The sequence below is a fragment of the Centrocercus urophasianus genome, unplaced genomic scaffold (assembly GCF_019232065.1).
Source record: "Centrocercus urophasianus isolate 14NV4802_14NV808 unplaced genomic scaffold, USGS_Curo_1.0 seq_2, whole genome shotgun sequence".
Classification (NCBI taxonomy): Eukaryota; Metazoa; Chordata; class Aves; order Galliformes; family Phasianidae; genus Centrocercus; species Centrocercus urophasianus.
Window position 1 is genome coordinate 11,415,814 of NW_024884755.1, and position 26,458 is coordinate 11,442,271.

Consider the following 26,458-nt stretch of genomic DNA (forward strand, 5'->3'; position numbering starts at 1 on the left):
TGTTAAAAAAAAAAAAAAAAAAGAAAGAAAGAAAGAAAAAAAAGTGATTCTGTGATTTGGAAGGAAGATTAAATAAGCATGATATATACATAATGTATTTATACACACCATGAAATAATTTTCCAGAGACCCAGTTCTTTGTTATTCTGAAACTCATCACAGCAATTCCTAAACTGGTTCTTTGGACCAACACCTGCAGGACATACAAGGACAGTGCAGAAAGAGTCTGTCTGTCCTTTTAGTAAGTCACGTGTCCAAAGAGGAGGACATTTTTTTCATACCTCAAGATCACAGTGATGCCGAGCTCTTGCCTGAACTAACAACTGCTATGAAGTTGTTGTATTTAAGTGGCCAAAATAAGAGTAAAGCTTAAAATGTCTTGCAGATATCCTGAAGTGTTAGGCTGTAAATATTTGTCTTCGAAAACTGTTCCCCGCTTCCCCACAACAGATGTAAGAAACAAAGCAAATGCATCCTAAATAACATAAATCAGAACACAGAAGGGGGAGGATGAGAAGATATTAAAAGAAAAAAAATGTGGCAACCAGCTTTACTGCTGTGGAGCAATATTATCCTGGTGCTTCAAGACAACGAATGGGAAGAGAGCAAATGATCCTTGGCATGTTGGAACAAGAGATGTTAGTATCTATCATTCAGAGAACAACCTCACAGTAATGTCAGGAGCTTGCAGCCTCCAGCTGAGTGAGAGCCTCTGCGTAGCTCCTGTACATCATGCAGGCTGCTCTGTACACATTTAAAGTCATTGGGCTACACTCCCTTCTTCTGCATTGGGAAGTAGATACAGTTTTTACAGGGAGCTGAAAACTGTAACTTCCTCTCCTAGCCAGCAGCCAAAACTAGAGCCCCTTCCCACCCTTGAAACCACAAGAGGATATGTACACAAAGCAGGAACTGCATCACATTCAGGTTTCTTATATCCTGTATCATCCCAGCTACAGATTAAAAGGGCAAAAATCAAACTCTGGAAAAGTACTGGAGACAAAATATTGTGCAGCACAAAACCATATAATTTAAAGTCCCTGGCACTCAGTTGAAAAATGTTATACAATGCATAATGTTCAACCAAGTTTTCATCAGGAATGCAGTGCTATTGCAAGGTTACAATTTTGTCAAAGTAATGAGCATATAAAAAGTTTTCTATCGTATTTTCAAACATTCATTATAAAGCCTTCCTTTAACAACCCAATAACTGAAGTCTGCACATACAGCCAAGTTATCAGACCTACAAATTTGGAAAGACCTCCACTGCTAGTTCTACTTAACTGGATACATTCCAGCATCTTTTCAGCCAACTGGCATTTGCTCCCAAATTTACAGCTGGCAAAAAAACCTCCTTAAACATTTCCAGTTCCTCAATACTGTTTAATGTCTACCTTTAACACACCAACCACCTGACTTCAGACACAACACTCAGCAGCTCTGACCGCAGGGCGCAGAGTTATAAAATTTACAGCTTCTTGAGTTTGAAAACCACAGACTCTGTGGCTGGAATCTGCCAGATCTACTCTGAAGAAAAAGGACTGTGGCTTTTGCTTAGGGCATAAAATGTTAAAACAATGGATAAATTGAATCCTCTTGAGTAAAGAACCTTTTCCTTTTGCTGCTAATTTTGATTTCAAAGCTAAACCAATAAGTTTTCAAAACTAGCTGTGCATCTGCCTCATTCTTCGAGACTCCCTTTTTTTTTTCTTTCTTTTTTCTTTCTTTTTTTTTTTACTGTGGTTATCCTATGTCTCCTGTGCAGTACTCCATTTTGCAGGTCAAAATGCTAAAGAGGCTGTCAGTATGCCTTCTTATGATTGAGCCTTTGTGCTTTTAAGGTGATCTGAAGTTGCTTGCAGTACACTGAAATAATACAGATCAATTTACACAGGATAAACTCCTCTTTCTCCCATAATAATCTAACTAATGTACAGGAATATATGCAAGAGTCTAGCAGGTTAGCCAGATGTAAAAATGACCTAGTCTCTGCGAAGGAGAAATAGGCAACTACTACTTACAAAGTCAATTTTAAGCAAACAGCCAAGTAAAGGAATAATTACTGTTTACCTGGATGCGCTTCCTATATCTTCTGAAAGAAAATATATTTTCTTTTTTAACTCACTCTGCATGCGCATCATTTATGAAATGGGCACGAGCCCAGACTTTAAGCCCCCACATACATGGTAGCTTTGATTTGCATCTCCAAATTGCATCAACATTTCCTGGGTCCCTCCCATGTCATGTAAGTCTTTGATAATTTCTTGAGGCGCACGTTAGAGCTAAGCTGTTTCCACTGAGCTATAAGTTACACCAGTGAGGGCAAGCTAAGAAGCTTGTTGGTGCAGATCAGTGTCTGGCTATGTTATTTGGGTTTTCAGAAAGATGCTTGTGAGACTGCAACTTTTATCCACTCTGAGTCTACATGCCATTTAATAAATGTATTAACATCCAACATGATAACCCAGATTCTGATTTCTTTGATCAGTCAAGGTTAATCTCACTGGCATTCACAAATTCAGCTTGTTTTGAGTAGTGTAAATGTAAGCATGGAGTATATGATGCTTGTGGAAAGCTGTTACAAACAGTTAAAAAACAGGATCACTGGCTCAATGGGCAGTTACATGGGATCCCTGACCATGGCTAACACCAGGAGCTTCAAAGGAAAGTGAAAGAATACCTGTAGAGAAAATCATCACTAAAGGAAGAATTGCAGCTACGTTGGTTGCTTAAGCCAAACCTTAAAACAAAAGAGTTTTTATCTTTTCAATATTTCTAAAGTCACTTTAAACAAAATCTTAACTAAAAGCTTATGACAAACAGTTTTTTTTCAGGAAAATCCACTAAGGTCATTAAAAGGGAAAAAAAAATAATAGAGTATCCTTGAGAGGTCCTGCATGATCTCATTCCTACTTCAGCTGTTTCAAATTTATCTTATGTTGTTATTGTGTCTCCATTTTTTAAATTTTTTTTATTTTTTACTGTTCACATGCCAAACGTACAACCTTCAGGGACGCTGTCCAGCTAGTCTCTCTTCACTAAAGGAGAACTCTTTTATCTGTTGTATTGAATCAACATCTGTATCTTATAAGCACATCTTAGCTTTCTTTAACTTACTTTCTCTTTAGGGGAAATCAGTACAAATTTATCATCTAGTAGCTAATAATAAATGTAATGTTTTATAACTACAACTTGGCTTTCTCCCAGTGGCAGCTCTACCATCAGAAAAGTCTTTCCACCTGGCCTTCTTTCTCTTCTTTTTTTCCCCTATTGACAAAGAGGAAGTGATTTACTGATTTTAATTAGACACTTGCCTGCTTTCAAGATCCATTAGCCTTCCTGTGAATATTTACCTCTTTGTAAAGCATCCTTTCCATCTGTTACTTACCGCTGTCAAAATAAATCACATTTTTTTCACCACTATTTCACAATTCCTTGATCAGATATTTCACCAAGTCTGAGGTAAACATCAATGAAGGCACTGATTGTATTTCATCCTGAAAAATGTTACAGGGCTTTCTCAAATCAGATAGAAGTTAATTCCTCATTCATTTACTGATGGAATGGACAAATCAATCATCAAACTATTGTGTTTTTAAGTTAGCTTATACAATATTCTTGGGGTTGGCCTAGTAGTTCAATTTCTTTTGCACTGTCAGAGTCTTTCCCTTAATTCAAGTCAGTGGTGGAAGATGACTGAATATTTCAGCAAACCGAAGTCATCAGTGACTTCCCCTCATACGTTGAGACCTGTGTCAATGGAGCCCTCTGATGTCCCTGATGCTCTGTGAGCATCTTATGGAAAGTAATTTCAGCATTTAGAGGTGATGACTTTCAGCCCTCATTTCCTAATCTAGATGAATGAATGACAAATTTACTGTTCGTTCTTCCTCAGGTTAAGTATTTTTCAGTTAAGATAAAAATACTGTCAAGGTCTTTAAGTTGGCAGTGGTGACCTTACATGACTGACAAATAAATAAGCTGAATATATTCAACTACTTTTAAAAAAATCCAGTATGTTTCCATTTGAGATGAGACAATTATGCTACAGAAATCATATTTTCAAACCTGGTATTGATTTCTGATCCTGAATTATCATTTAACTATCATATTTCTACCATGTTGACCTTTGTTATTTCCTGTCTCATTTGAATTTGGACATTTTGGGAACTGCCTTCTCAACCCCTGAATATTTCTCATTTAGGCTATTATTGGTTTCTACAAAGCCACAATCACCAAAGTATCAATATTACAAACAGCCATTTCAGAAAGATTTACAAATTTTGAAGGGCACTGGTATACACTGCTTTGCTTTTGCTACATCTGTCAGCTTACTTCTTCAACAGTCCAGAAGGTGCTTTTGATAAATTCTTAAAATCTCATTTAAATCTGCATTTAGACTTCCAGAAGATGTACTCAGGAAATACTCGTCCTACAGTTTGAATTGTGCATTCTTCACACAATGTTCTCCTCCTCCTCAAAAAACATTTGGCCACTGAATTTTGTAATTTTCAGTCCCACAATCTAGCTGAAGTACACAATTGCTGTTCTTTGTCTTCTTTGGTCTGACTGGTTCCATAATTACACATACATAACATATGTAAATATATATATGTGTGCATTTGGGGTTGGTTTTTTTGTTTTGTTTTTTTTTTTAATTCCAGGATAGATAAAAAAAGTATTTTGTGATTTTCGTCTCTCATCCGTTACTGAATAGGACTGCAAAGTCTGATTAAATGACACGTGTCAGCTTAGCTATTGGAAAAACCTGATAGAAAAACACAGATGCACAGGAACATGCTGTACAATGAGACATAAATATGAAACATAGTATGACTGTAAGGCTGAACTATTACTTGTGGTATGCAAGACAATAGGGAATTTCAAGGTTTTTTTCTTATTTAGGTTTCATTCTTCCTTCTTAATACATGCTTCAGATGTCTCTTTCAAGAAAATATTTTGGAGAAAAACTGCATTTCAAAGGAAGTGATTGCCTTGAGCACAGATGTGCTAGACCTTTCTGGACCCATGTTTGCAGAGCACTGCTCCCATCCTCTCCTGTGAATGTTGCTCAGAGGACGTGTGTAACCTCAACCTTCTGGATGCAGCAGATTGATTTGCATCCAGAAATGCAGTTGAAACCCTGGGTTGCTTGGGTCACCACACAAATGTCTAGCAAAACTATGACTACACAACTAAGCACAAGCTCTGCTAATCTGTCTTTCTGATCATGGTAGAAAAGTACAAAAACTTGTATTTGGTGCTTGCTTGAAAAATTCCAGTATTTACTCATGCAGTTTATTCAGTTTCTCAGTCCCCGCAGTGTATGTTTTTACAAGGACCTCCACTGAATTATTCTGGAGAAAATCGAATCCAGAAAATAATTATTAAATTGGTGTTGAATATAACATAATTAAAAATAAAGAAAAAATATTTCAATTACAGGAAGAAATTGAAGTCCGGACCCTGGAAAGCTTCATCTTACTGAAAAGCAACTTAACTGGATAAAAAATTTGCTGGCAGGATTTATTTTGTACAATTCTTTGAAAGTTACAAATGAGATAAAAGCAAATCTACAACATAGCATGCTTAAATGTTCCATCATTCAGCCTTCCAATGGTTTCTAGTATTTATTGTTGAGTGGGACTTGTTTCACTACTATATTGCAAATAGATATTCAGCAATGTGTGTTTTCACACAGAAATGTGTTCTTTAGTTTTCACTGGCATTTTTTTGCTGCTTAGTTATTGATAAAGCATAAATAATGGAGATCTCTGAACAAACAAGATTTTGCATATTTTCCAGAATTCAGCTTGTTGCTTAAATTATTTAATGACATCTTTATTACAGCTAACAGATACATATAATTGGGGAATACATAACTTTAACATTTGCAGTTGTTAGAATCCCTAGTTACTAAAGTCAGTGGTGTAGGTATTTCAATAAAAATACAAGAAAAGTTTAAATAAGCTTTTGTAGGAGCAATAGCCTCGAGTTAAATGCTAAATCTTAATAAAACTGTTTAGCATAATATGATAGGATGAAAATAGAAGTGGTACTTGGCATTGTTTTTTCTTTAATCTTTATTCTGTGAAGTATTTGCATGACATGCAGCCAAGTAAGTCATCTAGAGGCAATTTATTATTCATACTTTAGTTCTGTTATAATGGTGTTCAATTTACTTTGTATTATGACAAACAAAATTCCTGAGAGTTCAGATTAGCATTTAATAACATTCATAAGTACGCTTATTTCTTTGTTATATGGCTATTTTGGAAATGATTTATGGACATGGAAGCATGTCTGTAACTTGTAGGCCAAAACTCTTCTTTGGACTAAAATGTTCTTGCTAACCTATACTTTAAAAAGGGATTCAAAGTGTGATAATTTGCTAAAATACACACCTTTTTCCTATGTCAAACTGTCCATCCTAAGGTACTTTAACACATGTTCAAGGTCTGTGAGCTTCAATGGTGCTTAAATAGATGCTTAAGTACATTACTCAGTATGAATAATGGTAAGGCTCCTCAGTATTTAAAATAAAACTTGACTGAATAGCTCTGAAAGTTTAAATAATCCTTGAAGAATGTATTTCATATCACAGTCTATATTTGTTGTGTTTCTAAGTTTAAAGGAACAAAGCTGTGTAATGGAAACAGGATGCAGATTTCTTGGTTAACCGCTCCTGCTAAACTTGTGCAGAGAGCAGTGTTCAGTTACGGTGTTACGTGATAGGATGAAGAACCACCAACCACTGCCTCAGAGTGGGTACAGCCCTCATGCTCCCCACATACTCTCTAGAGAAAGGGGTGTTTGCTAGTGAGCTGGAGAGGGTATTGCTGGAAGATGTGGGAAGGAATTGAATCTCTCCTGGGGAGTGCTTCTTCCTTCTCCCATGACAGGATTAATCAAAACACACATAACAGACAAGTTAAAATGCAGGGATTTGCTAGAGCCTTCCAACAAAGCAGGACAACTAATGTGGTGAACGATCCACTTAGGTGATTCAGTCAGATATTGACCCTCAGATGTTCTGATACATTTAAACAGAAAATCTAGTAAGGCGACCCAATGCAGAGATGTTTCCCACAACAGAAGTACTTGTGGCTCATTTTCAGTGCATCGGTGTATCAAACCATCTATGTACCAAATTTACTTTCTCCTCAACGTAGTCTCAACACAGGACATCTGGCAGACAGAGTAAGTAGTACAAAGTCGAGTGGGAGATAAACATATACAAAAGTTTTTATTCTAGATGCTATCGCCAATAAAACCGAATTAACAGAAACTACCCAGGAGCCTAATGTGTGGTGCTTAGACCATCTGTGTCCCAAGGTAGACGTAAAAAGGACTACACGTGCCTGCATTTTCCAAGGTACTATTTGAAAGTGTTACTTTTAAGCCCTATAGCATAACTGAGATTTGTTTTTTTGCATCACTAAGTTTTATAGCACACCACTTGTGGGATGTGCTTATAATCACTACTACCATTGTGCAGCAAAGGAGAAATAATGCTACACGCTATGTTCTATGCACCTTTCTTTTCACTGAATTTGTGACAGTTTTGTAAACTTCAAACCTTGATGAACTGCTGAAAGGCCTTTCAATCTAGCATGACTACACAATTAAGTCTGAATACTATCATGACTCAACGCTATTCTTTAATCTTTCTGAGAGCTATGGCACAGAGCTAAAGCTGTCGTTACTGATTCTGTAATAGACATCAAGGGAAGAATAAATAGAAAAAAGCTTACTTCAAAGACCAGCGTCTCATTAGTTGGTCCAGCTGCATATAGACTCTCTGGATGGTTAAATGAGCGCTGATAATCAAAAACTGTTCCAGCAAAAGGAAACTTTCCTGGCCAGTCAATTGTCCAGTCTCCTGTTAAATAATACTTTTTACTGAGGTTGCGCACTGCGAGGTAGCTGGTGGAGATCTGCATTTCATGGAGGTGAATGCTGCGTGCTCCTGCTGGGACAGTGACCACAGCATAGTAGTCTGAAATAAAAGAAGTAAAGCAACATTTTTGCAATTGTTGTACAGACAGAGAAGGCTTCTCCTTCTTGAGCCAATTTGAAAGATACTGAAGGCAGCTGTTCTGATCTACCAAAGTTACTCCGTTTCCATAAGAAGAAAGCAGTTCTGATTTTAACCCCCCTATGCAGTCTGTAATCAGAGTGACTCTGAGGTATTTCAATTCCTAGAATTTTTGTGTCACTCAAGACAAGAAGCAGCAAGTTCACCTTAGAAAAATGTAGAACAGAATAATGATGGTTTCACTGTAAATGTTTTACTATGTTTTCCCTGTATTTCTCTGCAGTAGGGAAGGTCCTACTTCAGTCATCAACAATCTTGTTGAGGTCAGATGCACCGTGATAGAGCCCCCACAGTGCCCCATATAACACTGGATCACTACTTCATTCTACAATCAGTTCATACACTGCTGACAGCCTCCAGCACTCACATTGCACACAGCTCATTTTACAAAGCATAGTTAGATTATTCTAGTATTATATTTCTATATAACAATATCCTAAATAATTTCCTGCTACATCTCACTGTAGTGAGATGTAAGATGTCACACATCTTATATCTTCAATTAATGGATCTGCGAATTATCCATGGGGGTAAAGAGATTGTGCTTCAGTGAGAGGACTTTATAGCAAACCTGTGATAGACCACTAAAGAAAAGTCTTCATCCTAGTGACTGGCTCATCCTCTATATCAACTGGATTGCTTTCAATCAATTTAATTTGAAAATGGGCATGGAAATACTCTCCTGTTTGGCATTATGCTGTGTTTCACTTCTTATGGTACACATAATGGGAAATTCCATTGTCCCATTCCAATCAGAACTATTGACACACTTGCACAAATCCTAAAATCTTTTTAAAAAGGAAATTCATACATAAAAGGAAAGTGTTTTAAGAAACAAGAGGAATGCCTGCAGATTAACTAACCAAGACTTATGTTCATAGCTTTCTTGTTACCAAGAAACAGGAGAAATGTGAACTCTTCTCTCACTCTCCCTGTGATTTTCAGTTCACATCTGGACTTTTAACCACTGCCCTAATGAGCAAGGAATCATATATATTACATGGGGATACAGCAGAGCAATGAGTTGATGATCATGTGAAACAGCTTTGCTTACCATTAGCTTTGTGCTGGATCAAGTATTGGCCTTTAAAGAACTTGCATGTTGAATTATCTCCTTTACAAACTCCACAAGCATCCAGTACAGCTTTGGAACCAAGTCCATGATCACACCCTACTTGCTGCAACCAAAAGGCAGAAGTGAAGGACTCAAACACAAGAGATTTGAAGAAACAGCTGCATTTTCTACAAAGGAATCAATTTCCCACTTATTATTATTAAAAAAAAAAAAAAAAAAAAAGGAAAAAAGGAACAGTAAGAGACATTAGGATTGTAAGGAACTTAATTTTATCTTACTTCACAAATTCCATCAATGCAAACGTCGTAATTATTCGGAGAACACAAGGTTCCATCCTTCACTTTGCTGGACATTGCAAAGAAGAAGTCAAAGTCTTCAGCTGTGCAGTACAATTTACACCTATCTTCCTCTGAAGGGAAAAAAAAACAAAAACAAAGAAGTATTACTAGACCTGGGGCATGGCTTAAAAATAAACAAAAAAAGCAACACTAAGCATCCAGCTGCTTCTTCCTGCATCCTAGGTGACAATTAGCAGCTACAAGAATTAATTGTGTCCTGACATGTTAGGATCCCAAGATAGGTGGAATTACAGCCAAATATCCTTTAAAACAATGTGTGGGTTTAATGGTCCACATACTCAGAGAATTAAGAGTTGAACAGCAGTGTAAAAGCAGGCACATTCTGTGAGCTTTGCTGATGTGGCCATGATTTCAGCTCTACTTGTACCCAGTTTCAAATTTCATTTTTTATTAAGAGAAATTGGAAATTGTAATATTTGTTCTTAAAGTTTATTAAAATTTTAAAAAGATAAGATTGCACAAGTGCTCAGCTGGAAGCTAGTACTGGGAACAGGTTTCCCCTAAGCAAGGCACATTTCCTCTAAAAAGTCCAAGCAACTGTCAATCAAATTTCTTCTTATTCACATATAGTGCTTATAAGGGACTGATAAATTATATGCTGGCCAATACAGTGATGCAATTGTATGTGTTGACACAAAGTATCATTTTAATACCAATAGAGCAATATAGAATGTTCAGGAACATGAAATTAAATTTGAAATAGTATTCTTTTTCTTTCAGTTGGGTTTTCAATTGTAATTAGGACTCCACTTTCTACAGAGGCAAAGCATCTGTAGCAGTTTTGAGAAACAGACCATGTTATCAAGAGTACAGTGGAGAATACTGATGCAAAGTATTTACAGAATAAAGATGCGTAAATTAAAAATATTATTTAATTCCACAAAAGACAAGAGACAGCTATTGATACCTAAATTTTATAAAGATCTCTCAGTGAAAGATGACTTCAAAAGATGTACGTCAGTACATTGTTTATCTTTCTGATTCTTACGGGACTGTAGCAGTAGAAAAGTGAGTTTTGTTTATGATTAGATTTTGAAATCTGAGACCATTCCGTAGAAAAGAAGATTCTGGTAGTTTTACTGTGTGAGCTCACATTTCCCATGCACAAAAATTAATGGCATTTTTGTTGTTGTCTATTATTTTGGCTTTATACTAAAATATATCTAATATAATATTAAAGAAAGGAACAGCAATGGTGAGGGAGTCATGATAAGGACAAAGATTTAAATTCTCAACCGAAATGAACTCTGCGTGTTCGTACAGATGGTATCACATAAGAGGACGGATTCTGCTGTGCTGGAAAGCAAACATACCTCAAATAAGCCAACTGAATTTCTGTTTGCTTACATCAGGGTGATATTTGCCTAACGAATATGGATGAATTACAGCTGATAGCTTGCTTCCTGCAATTGCCTTTGTCCATCGAAGCTGTGGCATAATTACCTTCCACTTTAGTATATGGTTTCCATTTGTAGTACCATCCCCGGAAAGGTTTGCTGTTGTATTCTGCACACTGCTGGGCACGGAAGTCCAAACTATTTGCTGGACATGGCTGATTATTGCAAAGTTCATAAATACGACTGGAACCTTGGCAGAATTTGCCACCATACTGTGGCCTTAAAAAGAAAGAAAAGAAAAAAAAAATCATTGGCAACACCTACTTTTTATGTGATTGGCATGTTACACACACATTAACAGAGAAAATAAGAGTTGTCTTGGGGAATCGGTATTTCTTACGCAAACCATTAATTTTCATAGTTGCTAAAACCCAGCAAAGCAGTTGCCATGAATTATCTTCATGGATCACTGCAATCTCAGCAAAGATGCAAACATCTAGAGGTGAACAGTGTTTTCGCTAATTAAAATTTACAGGGCTATTTGTGTTGGCTGATTTCACTCTTTTTATATGGCTATCCTTACTCTGCTGTAATGCAAATGAACATGTGCAAAAATTGCCTATCACACTAGGAGTTAATAAAGAATAACACAAAACCGATCAGTGAGAACAAAATAATCACATTTCGTTGTTTTTATTTTCTGGTAAATCGTTTTTTAAAAGCTTGGTTTAAAACAGTGAAAGGTAGTAGGAAAGTATGCATAGTTGCCTCCTGTAAGAGACCACTGATATCTGTGGGTAACTTCAAATGTATCATATCTGCTTCAACAAACCATAATTTCCCTTACTCTGGAGAGGATGAAAAGAATGCATTCTGTTAGTTTGCTCATATCTTAAGCTATCAGAATAATATGTACGTGTGTGTGTTTGTTACTACTTGATCTATGCACACAGCTGTAAGCCAATGTAAAAATGTAAGAACTGCATTTTTTAAAGTGACTGAAGGGTCTCATAAACTGCTGAGAAATATACTCACTCACTTTTTTATTCCCTCTGGATCTCCTAAGAATCCACTGATGTTATTTTTGCAGTTCCATTGCTCTCAGATATATATCTGCAAGCATTGAACCAAGTCTTCAAAACCCCAAACTCTTAAGAACTTTGTGATACTATATTATTTCTTGCATCAAATAAAATAAAAAAAAAAAAGCAACAATTCTTCACACATCTATACTATGATATTTAAAAATTAGGAAAACTTGGAAAATAAGCTATGATCTTTCAGTGGTTGCCATGAGCATATTAGACACACACACACATTAGGGAAAAATGAGCATAAAACATATGAGATAGTAAAAGTACTTAGACAAATTATTAGTTATTTAATAATTAGTGGTAGTTAAGATAATTTTAAATATAAATACTACCAAATACATATTTAAATGTAAAATATTACATAGAGATGATAGCTAAATGTATAGTTAATATAAAAGGTATGGGTGCAGCAAGTATGATCAGCATTGCTTGTTTAAAGCCTTAAAAAGCATACTGTAAACTGTAAGCTGTACCAAGTATCTCAAGCAACTTCTGACTATGGAGTAATACGGACACAGCTTGGTGCAACAAGAATGAGAAAATGCCCATACATTTTATTTTTACACCATTTGCTTACTATAAATTTTAATTCTCATACATCTAACCCATTAACCATGCTGGGGCTTGCTTCTCGTGTTTTGAGTCGCCTTGGAATGTGCACAATATCCGAATTTTCTCGAAGAGAGAAACACTTTTCTACTCCATTTAAAACTGAGTTGAAGCACCAGAGAAACATACTGTGGAAGAAACACTTTAGCTGACCTTTTCTTGTGCTCATCTACTAACTATGCCGATACTAGACAGTACAGCAGTAAAGGTCTTAGAGTCAGATTTTCTGTCTTAGGTGGTGGCAATTCATTCCTTGAAGGGCAGGAAGGATGTGAAACATCCATGAAGTCCAGGAGTGTTTGTGTTGACTTTGCAACTGGGGGAGCTTGCAGTTAAGTCAGCCAAGTGTTGGGTTCTTACTCAAGTCTCTACAGATTTTCTTTTCAGCTTCAGCACATGTATGATTTTTTTGACCTCTTCTACCCCAGAGAACAAATCTGCTTTAGTGTACAGAAAAGAAGCAACCTTATTCCAAGTAAATGCCACCAAATAAATGATATAATAGAATTATTTATGGCTAGATCATGATCTCTAGCCACAGGCTTGTATTTGAAGATGGTATAAAATTCCACCAAACTAGGGAAACACTTAAACAGGCATTCTGTTCTCCAACCCTGTCACAGCAGTATTTTGATCTTACAGTACACTCTCATTACTGAAACTGCTGGCCAGAAAATCCATAGAAGCATTTCCAACTTCCTTTCTTACATCATGATGTCAGGAAGTGTTAAGTAACTCACAGGAATCTAAAGGGCTATAAAAGCAAATTTCAGGGAAAAGGCTATTATCTACACTGATAAAATCATGCTTCTGTTAGTTGGTTTATACCAACAGGTTTTAGCTTTGAGGCTAACAGTAGCTCTGTGAGTATTACCATGCTCATTGGTATTCCACTATAGCAGTATAGTGCCCTGAGTGCAGATCAAGCCTAAACTTTCATGTGTGTACCTTCCCAGCTTTGGCATAGGCTGGTAAAGATGCTTGCATGAATAAATGCTGATAGAACTGAGGCCTTACTGATGATAACTGGAGAAGTAAGTAACTAAGCAAGAAAGGATTGCAAAAGATCTGTGTCCAAAGAATGAATTGTAAAAGCAGCATGAGTACAAAGCTGCCAAACTCCACTTCATACAAGAGTCAAATATTAAAATGCTACAAGTGGAACTTAAATAAATCGTACAGTTTCTACCCTTTTCAGAATACACTTAATGAACAATGAAGGAAAATAAAATTGCTATTCACTGGAATGCAACATGGAGTATAAAATCATGGAAGTAATCTGATGAGGGGAAACATTTAATACATTAAACTGAATAGGGAATTAAACTGAAATTTCTGGACTACTTTTTTTCCCATGGTTTGTAATTAATTTAATTCAACTTCCTACTCATGTAATGGCCATGTTATGACAGTGTCACAAAGATGGACAATAGTTCTCTGCACATATTCAAAAGGTCTAAAATGTCTTTCACAATCAGAGATATGATTTAGGTATTCATTTAAATCTCTCACTCTTTAGGTTCTTTCTCAGCAAACTATTAACTGATTTAATATATTTGTATCTTGGAAAAGTACCTTGATTGTAAAATGTGATGTGTGAAAACCAGATCCACGAATTTACACTGGGACAATTTAGAGAAACATAGTGATTTTAGCAAATCTTGCTGGCCATGTTCTACAGATGACCTCCATACGTGTTTGTTATTACAAATTCACACAGAACTGAGGTGATAATTCAGAAGCCATAGCCAGAGCTGCTTGGGTATAGACAAAACATCCATCTTGTAATTATCGAACAAAAGGAAATTGAATTGGTTGGATATCATTTTCAAGAGGTGAATTTCACATACAAGCACAGATAATGAGATTTTCATAAGCAGCAGCCTGGAGCTACATTCCTCACCTGTCTTTAAGCTTTTAAGTAAGGTGTGTCACCACTGAAATCATCAGAAACCTAGAAGTTTCCCTCAGTGTTCCTAAGTCAGTTGTTCAGAAAAAATGGAGTACTAATCTTAAAAAAAACATGTTAGAGTCCAGTCAGTTCTTCAGAGATCCACAGCCCCTGTCATAATCTCTTATACAAACACATATTATTTATTGGCATTCTCAGAATTTTGCTATCCAAAATCATCTGTCAGGCATTTGAACAAAACAAACATTAGCTCCTACACAAACCTGGATTAAGAAGACTGAAATAAATATCTTACGTATGAAATAATATATATATTGAAATGTATAAACATCTGAAATGTATTTCAGAAGTTCAGAAAGAAAGGAATCATTATTCTTTGTTTATCTGTAGATTTAGAAGTGAACAATGAACAGTCAGTAGGCTATAAATCTTTCCATATGGTTTAACATTGAAAATGGGTAGGATCATTTTTCTAATGATTCTACTTACATACGAAAGTTCTGTGATGTGAAATACAGTCACCTGAATATTCATTCACTGTTATACAGTGTTGTGTAGATGGCTTTTATACAGTCCTTTAATCACTCTTACTCTGAGAGAGATTTGCAGTTTATTCTCTTTGCTCTGGATAAACTGGAGTTACTGGATAAACACTACTGTAATAAAATTAGATTTTGTAGAGATACAGTCCAGTTCTGACATTTGGTTTTACATCAGGTTTTACAGAAGTTAGAATAGATCACTCTGAATGCAAGTTTTAAATTCAAAGTGCTACAACAAGGCACATTTCAAAAAGAAGACCTTTGCATTAACATCATTTGAAATCATTACTAATTATTACAATGAGCCAATCTGAAACATTGCAACTAATGTACTTTTTTCTGCCACAGGGGGAGAGCGACATCCATACATGCAAATGTAGCAGGAAAAACAGGCTCTAAGGTAAGAAAAAGATTTTGATATATGTATGACAAAATTAAGGCTTTATTCTCTTGCTAAATACTTTTAAAAATGAAAATATCCAACTAGTTTTATGTAAGAAAAACCACAGAGAAATGACAGAAAAGGTTGAGAATGCTCTGCTATGAATCTGCAAAGATTGACTGACTGAGGGTAGTAAAGACTATTTTAACTAATTTACATTTTTGCATTTTCCCTTAACATAATATATGAAGCTTGGATATTACTACTGTAGCACTCTATAATAGGTATGAGGGTTCCTTACAGCCTCATATAAACTTCTCATGTTTTCTTTTTTTCTATTATTATTATTACTGTAGTTTAAATGCTGTTTTTATTGTGTGCAATGACAAATTCATATGTATTTGCCTGTTAAAGTTTTGTATGAAATAGTGAAATCTTTTTTTTTTTTTTTTTTTAGTAAGTTGCAATAATTTGAGTACTTGGAAAAGATTTTGATCTGATAACATTTTATTTCTACCATGAAATAGTAGTGTGTGGAATAGTAGTATTTACAGCAGTAAGACATTCACTAGAGGAACAAACCAGAAATGTTTTATGAGGTACCATACAATTCTATGGCTCAGCAACTTTATGACCTGTGAAACGTGGAAGAATACAAAGAACATGGCAGACATACAAAGTCATCTGTCTACAACCATTTTGATACTGACTTTAAACAACTTTGGTTTATTATACAAGATAGTATGATCCCATCAGGAGTCTTTTAATAGCTTATAAGAATTATTTCACTTACTCTTAAATTATTAGGTGTGAATGTGTCTGTGTGGCATTTCTCTACTGCAGCAGGTGTTTGATAAACTGCAGTGTCACACAATAAATTCAAAAAGTTGGGCTGTATAGATGTTTCTGTGTTCCAGAAGTCTTCAGTCAGCCACTGCTTTCTACTAGCAGAACATACGCCTGTCCTTCAGCTACTGACTGGTCTTACTGGACATGGAAAAAGAGCCTGAGAAGCATTTCACACATATTTCTCTCAAGAAATTGACTATATTCTTTTTGTTTTCTTTTGTTTTAATAACATAAATAGTATAAAAACAATACCTTTTCATATCTATGTCTTACTTTGGATTGTTGCAGTGTCTTTCTTGATATGTGACCCCACTTCCACAAGTCCGAGTACACTGTGACCACTCAGACCAGGCAGACCAGTGGCCATTTACAGGCTTGGGTCCATGATCACCATATTTGACACACTGTCCTCTTCGACACCACTGCCAAAAGAATGCCAAAAAATATCCCATCAGAGTTAGTGGTACCTAGTAGGTGCAAAACAGAAAAAAAAAAAAAAAAAAATAGGACATTTAAAAGCTCAAGTGCTTTAGCCTAATAATCCAAATGTTTCCAATTGAGATAGTTCTCAGTTTGACAAGAACTCTGAAGTAGAACATTGTCCAAGCTCTGAGTTTAAGATCTTTAAAGTACAAGTCTTCAAAACTGTTCTTTTGCAGAATATATTTTTTTGGCTAATGTTCTCCAAAAAATCCATGTTAACTGATGGTCCTGGGCTGTCAGAACCCCAAAATTTCCCACGTTATTTAAAAATTCTGCTAAAATGCTTCCCCTTTTGTCATTCACTTACCATATTTATACCACAAGCTGTTCCTTCTGCTGCTGGCATGAATTTTGTTTCACATCTGTGACCCACTTTATGGCACCAGAGAGATTTGCAAATATCCTGAAGAGAAGAAGAAAAAATACTAATCCTTCATCACAAAGTTGGGTCAGTTTCCCTTTTTTCTTGTATAACTTTATAAATCCTTACCAGACTTCCAAGTTAATGCATAGTAGTAAAACAAGAAACTTCCTCCTTTTGCCACCTCCCACATCCCATGAAAGTTTTCATCAAAGCTGTATTGCCTGTTCATTTCCTTAAGCATAAGGAAATAAGCATAAAGGCAAGGTCTTGGGTCTTATGTATTCAACTGCACTTCTTACGACTCCTGAAAAGAACAAATTTCCCTTTGAAACTCCTCTGGAATTATGATATCTCTTAAAGGGGGCAAAAAGCCTTCAAAGCAAATTGCCAAGCAAGGTGTGGTAGATAAACAGTCCTGGCATCTGGAAACCTCAGTGTTATTTTTACATATTTACAGCGTTACAATAATATCAATAGGTACCTTTACAAAGCTGAGGTTGCACACTTTTGCTCTTATTCCAAATTGCCATTTGCACTGGGTGTCAGCATCATACATCTGCCCTGGCAGTTTGTCAGGGTATTTATACTGTCCAGTTTGCTTAGGTTCATCAATCAGGCAGGCAGCTTGAGCTGTACTATAATGAGAATGTAGTAATAATGACTGTGATCTTCGTATCAAAACAATTTGTTACAGAACAGTAAAAACGCATAGCATGGTATACAGTACTTTTAACTAGTTTTATAGTCATGTACTGAAATAAGAATATCTTACTAGATATAGATAAGAATATCTACTGAAATAAGAATATTGCAGGAGCCAAAAGATCTTGACACATCTTGTTGATAGCCTGACCTGCAAACTTTTATGGAGGCAAGAATTTCCAGGCTTTGGCTGTTGTGACAAGAAAGAATTATGTCACTTTCTTCAGTTCTCTTTATTTGCATATAACCAAGAACAAGTTAATCTATTCTGCTTTTTTCCTGAAGTGGGTTCCCAAATCAGGAAACAATGGAGACAACACAGATACCAGCTCATTTCAGTGTTCACATAGTGTGGATTGACAAACAGGAGCCTGCTGCAGCTTGTGTGCTTTAGGCCGGCTGCATCCAGCTAAATGCCAAAGCTGTGCTATGGTCTGCTTTTTTTCCTTTATCTGTGTTTGAGAAACCATATATTTGGAAGATCACTTTGGATATATCTTCCAAGTGTAAGTCTCTTGGGCCATACTGCACACTGGAGGGCTTACATGATTTTTTAATTCTAAATTTGGGTAATCTGAATATGCTGCATCACTGAGGAAGGCAAAATCACCAGAGCTCTTTCTTTTTTCCCTTTTCCCTTACTGCTTTAAGATACTAAATTGGAATTCAAGCATTGGATCCACAGAACATAGGTGCTTGATTCTTGCTTACTTTAAATCCTAGATCTACAGGGATCCTCACAGATCCTTACTGGATCTCTATCTGATACCTGTTACACACTTTTGCATAATGAAGTATAGCCTCCCTATGTACGACAAACTCAATAAAGGGAAAGTTCTACGAGAAAAGAGTGCAGTTACGATGACATCAAATGTAAACTAAAATACAGCTTGTTTAAAAGCATCACTGAATAATGCTAACACTCCAGAGAAATAGATAGATCTTCAGATCTTCTTTTTTTTTTCTCTCCAGGAGAAGTGTATGAAAAACTTAAAATTAAAACTTAAAAACTCGTGACATGAGCTAGATCAAGAGAGAAACTTTAGGGAGAAAGTCCACTAATGTTAATTTACATTTTGTAATGACTTTGGTAGCACTGACTGCTCTCTTTTCTGTTTACTTCCTGCTAATTCTCTAACAAACCTAGTTGCTGACAGGAATGCCTGAGAAGGAATGATATGCCAGTCATTAATGTAGGATATTCATAAAAGATGAAAGCCATTCTTTTGAAATGAGGCAGGACAAAGGCACTTAAATACCATACCACCTGTATGCCTCAAAAGTCCAAGTGTGAGAGCTCAAATAGTGCACTGGTTTGAGTACATTTTAAAAGAGGTACATTTCACACTTAAGTAATTTTTATGTCTGTTCAAAAGTTCAAGCCCAGTTAGTAAGATACATTCCCTGGCTCTGGCCCAGATTTACATCTGACCTACCTGAGAAATTTGTTGAGATACTGCCTGCTGCATACAGACCAAGAAAACACTCCATTGTTTCCTGTGAGTGTGGGAGACATAATATTTCCCTCAGCTTTTCTACAAGGATTTCCTTCTCCATCATGAATCATACCAAAGCTGAAAAAGAGCCATACATAAGAGTGAAAATGTTGATTAATCAGAAGACAGAAACAATTTGAGGCAGGAGAAACACATTACAGGCAACACTTCTATGACTGAAATCCACAGAGTTGAAAACAAGCACAAAACACCACAAAAATGACAGTTGTTATGAAACGAGCTCCATTTAGTAGCATTCAGATTTTACTGCCTTCAGTCTAATTAGAAAAAGATAGTAATTTTTCAAGAAAGACCCATATTGGTGATGAATAGGAGCTCTGTAGTGTGAGCCCATGACAAGACAGTGGCATCTAATTACCAGCTGCAGACTGTATGAGAAGTTTTACATTTAACCATTTCTTATTTTTTCATGAAATCCTGCCTGTTTGTTTTTTCATGAATTGCAAATGAAAGTTATTATCATCTGTTTTATGCTACATCTAAAATGAGCAGATGCATTCAGTCATGAAAGCCTTTCCCTGTGCTTCCAAAAACAACTATTGCACTTGGCCACCTTGTTGGACGTTCCATAAGAAGCCAACAACTTACAGTATTTGGAGTCAACTGCCTCTTGCTACAAATGATATTGCTCTTTGAAGGAACACTTAGAGGCAATAAAGAGAAGAATCTACTATATCACCTTCTTCAATAAGCAGATTAACAGATGATGAATTCCATGCAATATCATGGTGAAACAGAGATACTAAGAAGTTCAAGTCAAAACTATTGTTCTTTGTCCTTGCAGTCCTAGTCAAATGAAGCAAATGAATGTCAAAATCAGGTTTATACTCTAGATGCTCTATGTTCACATCTCTAAAATACTGAGTACTTTATAAGGAAGGAAAAAAAGTCAGTCAACCAAACAAAAAAACTGCAGCTGATGAGTTGTGCAGACAACTGTTGTACAGAAATTACCCCAGAGTCACTATTATTACTAGTTAAGGACAGCATGTAGGGCCAGTTGAGGAAAACATGCATAGTATATAAAGAAGCATTTAGTAGCATTAATAATAAGTAAGCAATAATAAAAGCCACATTGAAAATGATAAATGATGTGGAGCTTTTGATCATAATAAATTTAATTTTCATAATAAATTTAATATAATAGGTTTTGTTTCACTATGTTGTATTTACTCATTATACAGGGTATTTGTGAATTTCAGTATGTTCTGAATAGAAATTTCATAGTCTGTTACTTCAACATTGTAATACATTGGCAACTTTATAAATGCAGTGTGTGCATGTGAAGAGAATATCCAGTTTACTGGGCTCTGTCCTCTATCATAAATCACTGCAGGCTCATCATTTACTGAATGTGTTGCCATCAACTGTGGCTCCAAGCATGCTAAAATATACGGCTCGTTCCACAAATGGACAAAAAAAAGTCCCAACTGAGCTAATATTTTATAATCTTTTATAAGATACAATCTTTGTTCACATGCATTGCAGCCAAAGAATCCAGTTTTAATATCCACCGACATAATGGGCTCTCAACTCCCAAAGAAAATGTTAAAACTTTCAGGTAAAGACATAAAGTACTTAAATGGAACCATAAAAAGACTGTAACAAAGAGGTGTGTAACTTTCAAAGACACACGATGAGTGAAATGAGAAAACTCCAAGAAATGTCCTTTATGCATCATCTTGTCAAAGAAATACTTTTTACCATAGTATGAACTTTCATTATTTGCCACAGAACATCACTTGTTCTCCAACACAAACACAGTATAAGAGCACTTCTTAACCTGTTATATAAACACTGATCAGTAGACAGAGATCCTGAATGTTCAGAATTGCACTGAAGTACCTCACACCTTTAGATGATAAAACAGAGCACTCTTCCCAAAGCTGCATTCTGCGTATTTGTGATTGCTAGGATTTCCTGGCAATAGTTTTGAGGACGTTTTTCTTCCACAAATCTCTGTATCACAGAGACCAAGTTCTGTCATTTTACACGTCACACTGGGTAGTCTCAGGAACACAAACATGAACATAGGATAATAAAGCTGGTTTGTATCTGGGGTAGATGTTTTCCAGAATGTAAGATGCATATCATTAGACAAGAGTATAAAAGTATGCCAAAGGCTGTGTAATGTAAGAATCAAAAGCAGTGGTGGAAAAGAAAAAAAAAATATCAACACTGAAGAAAAGATATTCCAAGTGTAATCTCTCAAAGTCAGTAAGAAGAAAACAAATAAGAAGGAAGATTAGTCTACCAAAGGGGGTAATTCTTGAAAAATGAGCTGTGGGCATAATTCTCTTCCTAATTCTGATGGAAGCGCATTAAAAATCTACTGAGGTCAGTGAAATTGCATTAGTGTGGCAGGAGGATCAAGCCCTATGCATTTTACATATTTGGTCCTACTGAATGCATTGGCTCTGTTCCCATGGACTTCACTTGTAGCTGGATTATTCTTTAATTCCTTGTTTCCCTTCAGATGTACAGAAACTTGTGAAAGGGTCACTCATGTAGACGTTAGGTCATAGTATATACTGTAGAGCATATTTGTACAATGAAAACTAAATAGTCCTGATTCAGCCATGCAGAAGGATTCATGCCTTGAGCAAACAACAGAATACAGTAGCACTGCTTTTGAAAGATACACAGTAAAGTGACCGTATGTCCACACTTTCTCTAAGCCTTGATTTCAGGTTTGTTCCATAGAGAGTAGTGATGCTACTGTGCTGCCAGTGGTTAGCCAGAATTCACAGAATCACAAAATCCTCGGGATTGGAAGGGACCTCTGGAGATCATTTAGTCCAAATCTCCTGCTAGAGCAAATTCCCTAGAGTAGGTTTCACGGGAAAGCATCCATTCACATACAAATTAAGCTATAGAAGGAGCAGGTGAGACTCATGAAAGGTAACTTACTTGTGTCCAGATTCATGAGCAATTGTAAAAGCCAGTCCAAGGCCTGTATCTTCATTAATGGTACAGCTACGGTATTTGCTGCACATACCACTGATAGGTGCAAATCCTGAAGGAAGGAGACAGTAGAAAAGGTTGTTCCTCTACAGAATGCTAAATACATATATCATCTGCACTGATCTTAATAACCATTCTATCATGGTGCGTAAAGATGCAATATGATTTTCTTCTTCACCAGATTTATTATGGAAAAATTAAAGCAGACTTTTATTTGACAATAAAGGAGATCCTGTATCAGAAGTTAATGCAACACAAACCTAACCGTCCTAATTGCACTTTATTGGTAAAGATTATTCTTTGCCCCCGTGTGTCTTTACTGTTCCCAAATAAGGGAGGAATCTCATTCAAAAAGGGTAAGTATTCATAATATAAAATATAAAATGTAAAATATATAAAATAAAAGAAGGTCAAAACAAATCTAATCAGAATGGCTCGTAAACATTTTCAAAATCCCAAATATTCCTTCCAGAGGTCATAACTCAGAAGAACGTCTTCAATGCAATAATTCTGGAAATCTTTCTCTGCTAGGTACTCCAAAGAAAACGATGTAGTGTTAATACTGCATGGTAGTACTGCTTTTTCCTGTTCAACAAGTCTAACATTATATGCAAAAAATGACTTTTCTTATTTTAAGACACTGCAATGTCTATAAATGAAGATGTTGCTGTTCACATCCAGAAGTTTTCATATCATACCTAAAGTATCACAGGGCTCATTTTTCCAGGAGCAGATATCAAAACCTGTAAGCAAGATGGCATGGTCGTGGCGCTTTCCATTCTTCCCAACTAGAGCAGATTGCCATTGACAAAAGCTATTCAGTGACTGGTCCGCATGGTGGTTAATCAGTAATCCACCCTGTAGGTATTTCAAAGACAGAAATAAGATGCTTCCATCAGCACTTGAGAAAGATCACTGAAGGAAGAAGAGTTAATTAGGGAATAGGGATTTTTCTTTCTCTATGTGAACTTATGCATTCCTATGTTTATTGTTTGTGAGGACCAGCTGGTGAATGAATGTATTAGAATTACAGAATAAAACTGAAGCATTCCCCAAATAATATTTTCAGAGTCAATGGTTGGAATTACAGCATACAAATACATTTGATTCCCAATTAAGCTGAATGCTGAAATATTTTCTACCTTGTGATTAGTATGTGTGATACTTCTCTGGAGGACAAATATTATCCAGGTAAATGAATACCTCACAAATTTCTTTTCATCAGAAAGGTTTTTTCTTCTTCCCTTTCAGGACCATTGACAAAACAGTCAGCTCCATTCCCACTTCTGCTGTATGCTGTCTACACTCTGACTTTTGACTCCTTCCTTCTGATTATCACACTGGAGAGCTTAGTTCAAAACCTTTCAACGTATTTAAATGATTCTTAATTAGATTTCTCTTTACAGCTCTCTCTAAGAAAATGCAGGATTATTTTTAAGATTTATCTTAAGGTTCTAAAGAACATTTAAGTGAAAATTAAGATTTAGTATTAAAAAATGGAAAAACATGGAATGTAGAAAACATGCTTTTTGAGGTTTTTGTTATTTCAGTGTTCTTACATTTTATATCATAACAAACTCTAATGAAAGTTCACATACATAAAATGGGAATGTCCAGTGCTCCTTGTGAACAGTATGAAACAAAATATACACCACAAAAATTCTGACACAACTCACAGGCTCTTGTTCCAAAAGGAGGAGGCTCACAACGATAATGTTTATGTCACTTCCAATTGTTCCATCTTTAAACAGACTAGAAACCTGCAGTAATTATTGAAGAAGAAACATCAACTACATATATAAAAAAATCCTTTTAAAGTAGACTAGACGCATGAATTGAGTTATCACATTCAGCTTCAACTTTCAGTACATTAATGAAATTATATACCTTGTAGGATTAGTCCAAACCCAGAATTATGCCCCAAACCACTCCACTTATTCAAAGTGAATTTTTATTTCTCATGAATGACTCCTTTGTACTACACGATACACATTTTAGAATTTAACATTTTTAAATATTTTCCAAACATTTATGTTCTTTACACGACAGTGATCTAAAACCCTTTTTTTAAAAAGCTTCTTGACCTAAGTAATACACTAGATGACACCTGAAGAAGAGTTTGTGTAAGGTGTGCATGCTCTTTTGGTATCACCATTTGTCTAATGAAAGATACGAGTTTGACAGGACAATATTCCACAGGAAAAACATCATAACACACTTCAAGTACATCAGATCTTACCATATTCATAACTGTTAAAATATATGTTGTTACATTTTCCTTGCCATGTTTCTCCACCATTTTTTTATCTGCCACAACAAGAGTTTCAACATTTAGACTTCCATTTTTCTGAATTTTAGCAGATGATCTCCTGAACCTAGCAGAAGTCCCATATTCATCTGAACGAATATATGTCTCTTCTGTGGGTGGCTTAGGTGCATCTAAAAGGAAATAAAACTCAGTTTGGGGAAGGGTTCAGATCATTTATGAGCAGTTTTCATCAGATAAGGAAATAAAGATTTAGAGCCTTAGATTATTTTTACAGTATGTAATACTTCTGGACAGGAAGCTCTTGTATATTTATCAAGAAGATTTGATTCCTTCTTCAGGGTAGGATGATTACAAGAAGAGAACTAAATAAGAAAACCATACACATACATATAGTGTAAAGTAAATAAATAAATAACCAATACAATAAAATGGTGGCATCTGTGGGAAAAAAAATAAAAATAAAAAATTAACAGAATACCCATATTTGGCCTGTCCTGAGGAGTTTGGGATGTGCTACTTACATAGCAGGGTTCATAAAAAAACTCCACAACAGATGTCCACTACCAGCACAGAAAGGAAATACCACAAAAGTAAGATTCTTGTATTCCTATTTACATGTTCTGTAGACTAATCTACAAGCAGTAGAATTTTGCTCTTGGATGAGCTTCACTGCTGCTAATAGAACCTAAGCAGAAATATGTTTTAAGCATGGTCTACTGACTAGTCACTTTTTATGATCTGAAGACAGATTGTGAGAAGGAGTTTGAAAGATGATTATCTTTTCCAGCCCTTACAAACTCCCAACACAGGAAATTTTAAAAGATGGTGAGTTGGTCAAGCTGTCTTTATGACAGACTGCTCTTCCCTCCTACTGTTCAGCAAGCATTGATTCATTCCTAGGTTAGGTTAAATTAATCTTAAATACAGGCAGTATTAATAGAATTGATTTCTGTTCTGCTGCATACTCAGTGCTTGTGCATTTGTTTTTTCAAGCTAAAATTTTCTATTCCAGGTGGCCAAATTAGATGTTCTTATTTAATACAGGAACCAGCACTGTGTAAAAGCTGAGGAGGACATGAATAGTTCTGAATTTGGACAGGCAGTAATAGAGGATAGAGTGAATAAGATGTAAGTAACTCAAGTGAACAACACAAATAAAATAAGATACCACAGAGCACATGAGCTATTCTAGCAATATTTTGTTTGCTCTGAAGCAGTCAGCACAAAAACCAGATAGGAGGGAAGGGTCTCCTGTATGTAATGAGGTAGCTTTAACCTACCTCAGAATGCACAAGTTTACAATTTGAATCACAGCACCTGGCATTGAAGCCTAGCTTTCAATTCAGGAAACAAGGCTTCTGAAGAAGCAGTCAGTTTTTAAAAAGCAGTTTTCAGGCTTCAAATAGGCATCAATCTCAGACAGCCATCATTTCTAAGATCTCCTTTCTCATTCCTTCCCTTCTATTTGTTTTTTCTCTGCATTCCCTTTATGGCTTTTGGAAAAGGAACTTGCTCACTTGCTCAAGCAGGAAGCTGGAAGAATATAACTGGATTGACACTATCTTCAATATTGTGAGCAATCCTAAATCCAAAAGACCCTTATTAAGAAATTCAAGTCAGAAGCAGATCAGATTTCAAAGAGACTCAACTGAACATTCTAAGTACACATATAGAGTCCAAAGGGACTCTAAAATGCTTAGAAATCTGGGGCCTAATGAAAGACTCAGAATAGACCTTGGCAGGATAATATGTTTTAAAATGTTTTTTAGAAAGTGGCTCCAAAATTTTATTTAAACAGTTTAGTTAGGAAGTTCTCAGTTGCTGAAAATTTCATTATCATATGGTGAGTTCCGACAGATTTATTCTCCATCCTACATAAATGAATGATTCAGAAAGCTTCTC

The 26,458-nt window shown here is 35.9% G+C and overlaps 1 protein-coding gene across 3 annotated transcripts in view; it reads right to left on the reverse strand.

Moving 5' to 3' along the window:
* Positions 1-26,458, reverse strand: part of ADAMTS18 (ADAM metallopeptidase with thrombospondin type 1 motif 18) — a 68,344-nt gene that overhangs the window by 14,630 nt on the left and 27,256 nt on the right. For all 3 annotated transcript variants that reach the window (XM_042821800.1, XM_042821801.1, XM_042821802.1), the window contains 12 exons: positions 24,527-24,726; positions 23,964-24,047; positions 22,986-23,145; positions 22,234-22,339; positions 19,243-19,380; positions 17,586-17,739; positions 17,048-17,143; positions 16,531-16,679; positions 10,976-11,148; positions 9,452-9,582; positions 9,153-9,276; positions 7,755-7,999 (listed from right to left, as the gene is read on the reverse strand). In XM_042821800.1, coding sequence (XP_042677734.1) covers positions 7,755-7,999; positions 9,153-9,276; positions 9,452-9,582; positions 10,976-11,148; positions 16,531-16,679; positions 17,048-17,143; positions 17,586-17,739; positions 19,243-19,380; positions 22,234-22,339; positions 22,986-23,145; positions 23,964-24,047; positions 24,527-24,726 — 1,760 coding nt within the window. The remainder of the gene's footprint in view (positions 1-7,754; positions 8,000-9,152; positions 9,277-9,451; positions 9,583-10,975; positions 11,149-16,530; positions 16,680-17,047; positions 17,144-17,585; positions 17,740-19,242; positions 19,381-22,233; positions 22,340-22,985; positions 23,146-23,963; positions 24,048-24,526; positions 24,727-26,458) is intronic.